Source organism: Procambarus clarkii, chromosome 42 (assembly GCF_040958095.1).
Source record: "Procambarus clarkii isolate CNS0578487 chromosome 42, FALCON_Pclarkii_2.0, whole genome shotgun sequence".
NCBI lineage: Eukaryota > Metazoa > Arthropoda > Malacostraca > Decapoda > Cambaridae > Procambarus > Procambarus clarkii.
In genome coordinates, this window is record NC_091191.1 from 11,172,824 (window position 1) to 11,182,976 (window position 10,153).

Consider the following 10,153-nt stretch of genomic DNA (forward strand, 5'->3'; position numbering starts at 1 on the left):
CAAAAGAATATCAAAAGCAGCTTCACTAAGAATTCTATCGAGGGACAAGCGACAGCGAGGGATGGTCAGAAAGCAACACACGTTCGTCCTGGAAGTCAGGACATTCAACAAGGATATGCACGACCGAAAGAGGGACAATGCAAATTGGACAATAAGGAGTAGGGCGGCGCTCCATTAATTTAAGTGACTGAGTTAAGCGCGGCATAGGCGGCAAAACTAGCATGAATTTCGCCTGTGACGAAGGGCAGCGAACAAGAACCCACAGGCAGCAGCTATTGGGGATTTTGTTAAATATATTCAGTACTCATGCAGACGATCAGTCACAATAACGTGACTGAATTTGAGGACTAACCAATACACCAGAAGAGACGGCGACGTTTCGGTCGGTCTTGGACCATTTTCAATCTAGGACGGATCGAAACGTCGCTTTCTCATCTTCTGGTGTGTGGCTTAGTCTTCATACTCAATACTCTTAAATGATTGATGAGCATTTCATATTAATACCGTTGGAGAAAAAACCCCTTCCTGGTGTTTTTCCATAGACTCTACTGCAGTGTCAAAAGGACAACAGCAAACCGAGGCTCATGAAAAGTAACGATATCAGTGCAGAAGTGCATCTTGATGAAATGAACATGCTCTTTATGAAAAGGTATATTTATTGGAATGATATGGTTTTCGAGCTCATGAAAGATGATCCCATTTTGGGCAATTTGTCTAGAAAATCTCTCTCTTAAGATTTTGGGGGTTCTAAAAAGAACCCAGGGATAGGAGGGGGAAGGATAACAGGATAAGGTGAGGATAGGGTAGGGTAGGGCTGAAAGGATGGAGAATGGATTAGGCAGAAATGGTAAGAGGATTGTGGGATGAAACAAATTAAATATTGAAATTTTCAGTCATTCACAAATATCCAGGACATAAAAATTCTTAGTTTAATACAGTCATACGTCCTTTCATCCATGGAATAGCAGTCACAAATATCACTAAATAATTTGTAGGAAAAGACAATAGGTGACTGGAATGAGACCTTCCCAGAAGATTGGGATACTTTGGAAAAAATTTGAAAATAATGAAATGTTGAAACAAAGTTACATGACTATAGTTAGATCCAAATGTGCCAGAGGGGCTGATGTTAAGAGACATATCTCACGGATAACAATGAGGGTAACAACCCCGTGGATGGATTAAGGATGAAGGTTAGGGATACGACTAAGAGAGGTCTCATGATATGAGAACTCCAATCACACCTGTATCAGGTACATCATTAACTTAGAATACTTAAATTTTTTTTGCTTATCATTTTGTTGTCAAATAAGACTCTTGAAATAGATTCTTTGTACCATAACCAATGGTGATATCTTAGGAGCTTGCCATGAATGGCAAATAAATCTGATTTACATTTTGGAGGAGAGTTGAAGCTGATGGCAGTATCACAGACATATAAATCTTCAAGTCTCCTTGGTGGAGGTGGTGGCAGTGTTGACGACAGTTTTGCGGTGATTAGCTGGAACTCATGGTCCCTAAAACCCTCAAAACTGTCGTCAATTATTTTACCACCACCATGGGCGTGTTAGTGTTTCGTTTTATCCTCCTATAACCGGTTGCAGTCAGGCTTGTCCTCATGCATGGGACACTACAAAACAGCGACACTTAATGCTAAGCAACAGGCGTCACGTCCTCAGGTGTAGGAAGCCCTCGGACTCGGTGACTTATGTGGCACTCTGCCCTCTGTGGTCAGCACGTTACACAGCAACATTACAATAGAGCTTTTCTGACACCACCCATCCACTGGCAAAGCCACATGCATGGAAGCTTGCTTAGGTGCCTTTGTGGCAGGGGAGTGTTTACAAATATGACAGCTCTCGAGTAACCAAACTATGATATGCATTCAAATATCCATCAAACTTGACATGAGGTAGAGCTAAGTATTACTGGGTGCTAACACCACTGGGGCACTTACAAATGAGATGGTGATAAAATGCTTTGGTTCAATATACAAACAATTAAGAGGATCCCACTAAAAAGTGAAGTGGAAGCCTCCACTGAGATCTACTCAACAAGAGAACAATTCTCCCTCTATAATATCAAATAAAGCAGGACTGGGCCTCCACCTGAGTAATTGTGCCTATAGTGGAGGACATCAGAGATAAAGTCTCGTGTCTTCATACTACAGTCTCCAATTCCCAAGTGAGAGACTGTATACTGCTCTTCTTAGCCTACAACTCGAGTACTTGCAGTATATTTGTTGTGCCACTATTTTCAGTTCATCCTACAATTTATCAGACTCCTGAGCATTGTGCACTTATGTCGGTGATCACATTTCAAGCAGGAAATGTGCAGGGATGCAACCCCAAGGGATTTGTACTGAGGGGGTCACTCCCTTGGAACACTGGAATGTGGATCCAGCTTGAGTCTATTAATTCAGTTAAATAATTGCTCTGAGATCACAGATCCTTAACGCTAATCACTCGGTGGGCAAGTACAGGACAATGCAAATATTCCATACTAAAATTCATCAGTAAATATCTCCAGTTCTTCGCAAGCAGTACTGCCCATTGTGGCACATTACAGCAAAACATTGTGCCACATCATGAACATGGCATCCATATATAAAGTTGGTCCAAACCTTTGGATCAATAAAATAATTATATAATATACATGAAGTGGGCAACCGGTTATAGGAGAATCTTAATAAAAAACTGGCATAATAAAAATAGTCTATACAAATTCTGTAGGTTGGAGTGTGGCTGGTTGGGCCTCAAGACTAGAGTACTGTGGTACACCGTATATCACGGAGGATTCCCACCGCCAATGCTCCTAGCGTGCTGAAACACTAACCCTTGCCACTCACAACAATTAATTACCTTGTGGACACTGGCAGGTTCAACGACTCATCATACCAAACTACTGTTCACTGTTAAACTGTCCAATTTGATACACTACTTTACCAACTCAAAGAACTTGCTGATTAACTGTAAAATACTTTTAACATACACAAGGAAAAAATAATGAAATGCCTTTCATGGCATCTTACGTCCACAAAATAATTATAATAAAATATTAGCTTCTAAATACTATTTTTGTCTGAGATGCAACTGCAGACAATAGGACACTAAATGAGCACTGCTGACCAATTACAAACAATCAACACCACTTTCTAGACAAATTCTGCCTGCCAAAAATTGAGCATTGAACTGAATACTGTACAATTAACTTGCACAAGGAAACCATTACTTAACACATTGAACAGTATGATTGTTTGTAATATTGTGGAAATGCCATGATATAAGTTTCATAACTTAAGACAGCCTTTTTTTAAATAAATCTTCCAAAACATTGGAAACCCAAATCTTTTGCTAAAAGCCAATTTTCTCCCAAGAAAGCCAACAGGAAAAGTTAGAATTTCTATTCAAATCCTCCAGAAAAAAAAAAGAGAATTTAACAAGTCCACAATGCAGCATGTGATTCTACTAAAATACAGGACATTGGGTTGCTTGCTCATGATGATCCCAGTTATTGCTGGCTAGGACACATCATCACGCAGTGGGAACAACAACAGTGAATTCACTTTGCGTGACACGGACAGTAAAGCCAGTAAGCACTACCAGTATCACAGAACAAGAACATTGTGGTTTCCAGTTCACGCTATGATCGTCAACCTTTTGACTTTCACCATATAGTACTTGGACAGTTTCTCGAGGAAACTGGCACGGACAGCGGTGCAGAGGATGTGGCCTGGTGGAGGGGGCGGTTTACAGTCCAGACTGCGGCCCCGCTCTCCCCTCCACGTTACAGTGGCCCCGCCACCCTGCCGGCAAAGCTGCCCTGTCTCCCAGCACCACTAAGCTGTTACCAAAATGCCAGAGTTGGTTAAATGAGAAACTAGCGACTCTGTAACAGCCCGACACCGTTGCCTCTGGGCTGGACACTTCTTGTTCTCTCCAGCCATCCAATGCATGGGTGGCATGGGCAGCTTGGATGGGCAGGGTGGTTCAGCTGATACACGGGGCACTGCAAGCTGGGATGGACTAACAGAGCCACTACAAGATTCGGTTCTTTGTCGGCCACTAATGCTGGTGATGGTAATGGCTGTAGCAGTAGCAACAACTGGAGCACCACTGATAGTAGGTGGGCTCTGCTGGCTTGGAACTGGCCTCTGCTTAGCCCTTGGTGACCTGCTCTCATTGCGTGCAGTAATTGGAGAGACTGTGGCCTGGTGCCGGCGTTTTCCTGGTCGAATGGATGCCGTTGCCTGAAAGCGAAAAATTTTCATTATTTTTTAAGTCAATTTTTAAAGTAGATGGGTATACTTAGTATTACACGCTATTCAAAATGCATACAAAGGGTAGCATTTTACAGAAATCAACACTATATAATCATAATTTTGGTTTGTCTACTGGAGTTTCATATTTGAAAGAATGCTGTACTATAAATGGATTCTAACAAAAACAACACTATTTAAACAAGAGACACAAAGTAATAGTATATGATAGAAGTCATTCCTGGGATCCTAAACTCTAGTCATTTAACCCTTAAACAGCACAAAACATACATATACAATTGGACACCATCAGTTTCTCAAACTCTAATAAACCCTTTCCATTTTTTTGCACAATCTAGGCAAATGCCCCAACTTTGTCTAAATGATCAACGTAACTTGAAAAAACAAGATTTTCATAAATAATTTTAAAATTTAATTGAATATTGAAAACTTTAGATTTTCAAATCAGATTAAAAAATATAAAATATCACCAATTGTTCATTTGGTGTTACTATGCTCTCAGAATAGCATATGATAATTTTTATCAAATTAGAATATAGGTTTTCAGTATAGTTTACTATAAAAAAATTGTCAATATGGCATTTGAAATATGCGGCAAATTTTGAAAAAAATATGTAACGCCAAACCTTAAAGGTCTATGAAAAATCCATTTCATAGGGATTGTAGAATAGACAGCTGTGCACACTATATGTAAAAACAGTGAGAATCAGTCAGAAACTGGATTTTTTGATCCAACTCAAAGTCGAGATTCTGGTTATAGATATAATTGAAGTTATCGACAATCAATGAAGCAATTTAAAATTCATTAACCCTTAAACTACTCAGCATAAGGGGGGTATAATTAAAAAATTATTCAAATTGTCAAAATTACGTAAAATGTTAAACAAATCCCTAACTTATTGGCTTCAGCGTCGTGAAACTTATCAAAATATCTTCAGAAATTGATTTTAGACAACTGATAAAAAAAAGTTTTTTTGATAAGAGCAGCTCCTATTAACTGGAACCGATAGATAATGCAATAATTAAGAGATGCAAGCACATGTCTGATGCACAAAAGAAGAATAGTAGTACTGTAGTAATAAGTGTCCACAAAGTGGATATACAGCTGGTGCCTTTAAAGCACTTGAGAGCAATACATAATAACAATATGTTATTATGCTCTATTTTGTTACATATCATAAATTGCCCAATGTTATTATCCGTTACTTTCAACAATGTCCAAAAAATATTTTTTTTTAGGTGTCTAGTTTTTTCCTTTTCTTGTTTATTATTTGAATTTGTTGTAACTACAGTATACATCTTTGAGAATCTATACCCTTACCTAACTATGTGAAGCAAAATTAAACTGGCCAACAAATAAATCAGTCAACTCTCAGAACTTGGGACTTTGAATTTTCTTTGAAATCTGTGAAAAAGTTGACCAAACTATTTTCCTTTTTTTTAGGTCGTTTTGATGATTAGGGACCATATTAAGCCTTTTTTACTTATATAAAATATACCCTAAATCATTATAATTGTTATAATTATCCCTATATTTTGTTTTTTTGAGTTATTTTTTCTTGACTTCAACACATACTGACCTACAACTTTCACATATTTGAGTACGAATGCCAAACCATGTTCATTACAACATACAAGTAAATTCATAAATTAGAACTGCCTTATTCATTGTCGATAACTTCAACTTTAATTATATATAAAACTAAAATTTCAACTTATTTCAGAATCCAAAAATCTAGTTTCTGACAGTCTCACCATTTTTACATATAGTGTGCACAGCTGTCTGTTGTACAATCCCTATAGAATTTATTTTTCATAAACTCTAAAATGTTTGAGTTATAAATTTTTGTTGTATAAATTTGTGCATATTGACAAATTTTTTTACAGTAAATTATACCTATATTCTAAATATATGAAAATGAAAATCATATGCTATTCCGAGAGCATAACACCACCAAATGAACAGTTGGTGATACTTTATATTTTTTGCAACTTGTTTCAAAATCTGAAGTTTTCAATATTTAATTTTATAAATATTTTATTTTCTTGTTCAAGTTACACTGGTATCATTTAGACAAAGTTGGAGCATTTGCCTAGTAGATTTTCAAATGTTTTGTGCATAGTTTCAGAAAATTTAAATCTTGGGCCTCCCCAACCTTTGGAAATGAGGTTTTGTGGCTATGGCACATACTGTTAATTTATGAAAGGTATTTAATAGTGTTCTGATTATGTTTTAAAAAGCAACATTAGGAGAAACAGTTGTCATGGAGAAGCTATTGAGCAGATTTAAAACAAAATTGTATGGTTCATATTCATCTTTGGGATAATATATAAAAAAAAAAATTGTCCCCATCCTATGACAACTCTGTAAATTTGAATCAGACCCAAAACAATTTACTGTTACAGTATCCTGATTTTGGAGGTGTGCATGTACATGCCTACGGTCATTTTCACGCTTATTAAAACTCATTTGAAATAATCTAAACTTAATGTTATAAATTGGTTGTCTTTAAATATATTTTGTATTAGCAAATATAATTAGTTATTTTACACTGCATACTTATTCACCTACACAATATGAACAAATCTGAAAACTATTCTCCAACGCAATTCTATGACTTAATTTTCCGTTAAGTATTTGGAAAACTGTTTTGGTTCCGTCAACAGCACATGTTTATGTGGACTTTCAGACCAAACTTTACCCATTGTGAAAATGTGAAAATTATAACAGTGAAAGTGGCAAAAGTTGTTTCGACTGCTTCTAGTTCAAGTTTTTAAACTGGATCAATGTGCAATGAAAAATTAAATTTGCCAGCATATCAAGCAGATAATTGGGAAAATTTCTGCTCCGAGTAACATTTGAGAGGCAGGCCGAAAAAGCAGAGCTCAACCCCCACAAGCACAACTAGGTTAATACACTTTGTGGACTTTGTTTACTGCCAATGTCTACAGAAACACACTACTTAGATTGTGAATGCAGACAAACTGATTCAATGGAGCACAAGGTCAGAAACCTGGTACTAGAACTTTAGAAGCTGAAAAGCCAATTGAAAAGGGGAAGTTTGGAGAAATTACCATAACAAGCAACTAGAAAATTGCCTCCATTAATTATCAAGTTTCTTACTAGTCTTGTGAACAATTTGCAGCACCATATGTTCATGACAACATCCATGAAATGCTCTCAAATTTTTAACCTCAAAGTATGTATAAATCACTAAGTGAAATGTGTCCTTGAAAAAGACTAGGTAGTATTTTTTCAGGCCAGTAATTACAGAGAAGCAGAGATGTTATCTCTAAGAGGTTTAAATTTTCATCTTACTCAGCACTAAATGCCTTTAGAGACTATGTGTAGGAGATGGACACCGCATCCCTTAAGGTTTACACCCATTACCGAGCTGTTTACAAGTTATTCCTATTAGTACTGCCCGAGTGTGAGGGAATTCAGTCACATGAACCCGATAACAACAACACGCTCAAGAATTCTCATAAATCATGTCTCAGCATTTATGTGGCATCGTGAGCCACATCATGGCTGCAGTGCCACAGATCACATGACGCCAGCACAAGAGTTGCTTCACACCCCAGAAAACTCCTCACACCACACAATAGTTTGTGGAAACTAATGTGAAACTTCTCACTGGTTGTATTTTGCGAGCACTAAGTGTTTAACTTTTTAAATTGATAAATACACAATTGATGTTTTCCTCGATTTGTTTGATAATCATTTTATAATTAGCGAGAACACAAATTACTTAATCGTTGATGTAAAAACAAGATCGGAAATGACGAGGCTTTTGTCAGGCTCGCCAGAGCTGTGACTTATCAAATTAACACTACACCCTTGGTAATAATAGTGTATATGTAGTAATAGTTACACGTTATAAACATTCACTACGACACTAGCAACTGAAGGGAAAGTCTTGAGGGTAGAGAACATGCGTGTACACAAGCTTGGCAGCTTTAAAGGCCAAACAAAGGAAGAGCGGCGGCCAGGACAAGCCTCGGTCACAAGGACCAGCTTACCTGTTGTGATGTACAAGGAACACCCTCCAGGTGCTTGTGCTGCACCTTGGCCAGCCGTGTGGTGGGCTGCAGGCTGCTGGTGCTGCTGCTGGTGGGGAGCGTCCTGGTGCCAGCCATGGTGATGCTTCCACTCTTCTCTCTACACACACAATTGTTGGCAATAATTCTGGTGCTTCCAAAATGGTTAGTCTTCAAAGCTTTATCGCGGGTACTCTCTTCACTGTCTCCTGGTAAAACATGTACGGTCTTGTGACTGGTGTACACTTCAGTAGGGGCAAGAGTACAGACTGAGCCGCCACTCCCGACACAAGAGCCTTTTGAAGGTGGCTCTATCCCAAGATGGCGTCGCTGCCACCACAGCCCTCAACAACAAGCCAACACCTCTCACCTCCTGCCGCCTGCTCGTCATCAATGAGTAGCTCTGCGTACTTCCCTCTGTTACCGACACCTACTGTGGTATATGTGCTCGGCGATTTCTTGCCGGAGCCAGTCGAGAAGTGTACAACTGTGGCTAAGTGCGGGAGCGAGGGAGTGTGGCGCCGCGCCTCGCTGCTCTTCCATTGAGTCTCAACAAAGGTGGCGGGCGGCGCGTGACGTCACCAGCCCTCCACCAATCACACCGCACGACCCGCACTTTCACCCTCTGCCACATCTCACATATTTATCTCTTATATTCATCCACCCTCATCCCCCTAGTATCAATCTTCAACCTGTATTTTCATATTCAAATACAAACAAGTAAGAATGTGAGAAATGTGTTGGATTTAAAAGATTAGGTGGTAATAGGTTGTATGTGTGAGTGAGTATATGGCAGGGTGAGTGTTGTGAGCGTGGCGGGGCTCGGGCGGACTCGGGTCCCCTCGGGCGGGCCGCCTCCTCCACCAACAAAAACAATTACCAAGCTTCACTATCAACAGCTGCACCGCGTACCCACTGACTCCTCTCCCTATATACGCGTTTTAAAACACTCTAAATATACAGAGCCGAAACCTTGTTATTGGGTACTTGTTGATAAAATAGTGCTGTGCATTAATTCAAAACTACCTATGAAGTCCTCTTAATTTTTTGGAGTGAAACTAGTGGCGTTCACTACTACTATTACTACTAGCTGCTAACTCAGGCGACCACTGGTGCCGTGCGACCAGTCAAGTTGTACGAGCGATGAGAGGACTGAGTGTGGATATTGGCAACTTGGCTCGCATGTGAGCGCTGGCTGGGGCAGGAGAGATAGTTGAGCGCTCACTGGTTGCCATGTGAGCGCTGGCTGGGGCAAGAGAGATAGTTGAGCGCTCACTGTTTGCCATGTGAGCGCTGGCTGGGGCAGGAGAGATAGTTGAGCGCTCACTGGTTGCCATGTGAGCGCTGGCTGGGGCAGGAGAGATAGTTGAGCGCTCACTGGTTGCCATGTGAGCGCTGGCTGGGGCAGGAGAGATAGTTGAGCGCTCACTGGTTGCCATGTGAGCGCTGGCTGGGGCAGGAGAGATAGTTGAGCGCTCACTGGTTGCCATGTGAGCGCTGGCTGGGGCAGGAGAGATAGTTGAGCGCTCACTGGTTGCCGTGTGAGCTCACACTATCCTGCTGATAGTGGCTGGTTGCCATGCGAGCGATAGCTGACGGGGTCTGGCTGGTTGCCATACGAGATGTGGCTTGGCGTGCGGGCTCTTGGGTGCCTACAAGCGCTGTGTTACACACAGTCTAAAAATAACTTGGTAACGCGTTCTCTTGAGATGCTCGCACATCAAGGCTTCTGGTAATCGATTCCAGCAGTTCCTCCTAGCAGACAGCCCAATTTTTAATTTGCAGTCCTAATTTTAGCGCGCAGAATATAAAATATATATAAATTCCATACTG

The 10,153-nt window shown here is 40.0% G+C and overlaps 1 protein-coding gene across 1 annotated transcript; it reads right to left on the reverse strand.

Moving 5' to 3' along the window:
• Window positions 1–735: 735 nt before the first annotated feature.
• Window positions 736–8,883, reverse strand: LOC138373603 (uncharacterized). The gene is made up of 2 exons (XM_069339911.1): window positions 8,303–8,883; window positions 736–4,249 (listed from the first exon to the last, which is right to left on the reverse strand). The coding sequence occupies exons 1-2, from the start codon at window positions 8,417–8,419 to the stop codon at window positions 3,839–3,841; spliced, it is 528 nt and encodes a 175-aa protein (XP_069196012.1). The 5' UTR covers window positions 8,420–8,883; the 3' UTR covers window positions 736–3,838.
• Window positions 8,884–10,153: the final 1,270 nt, after the last annotated feature.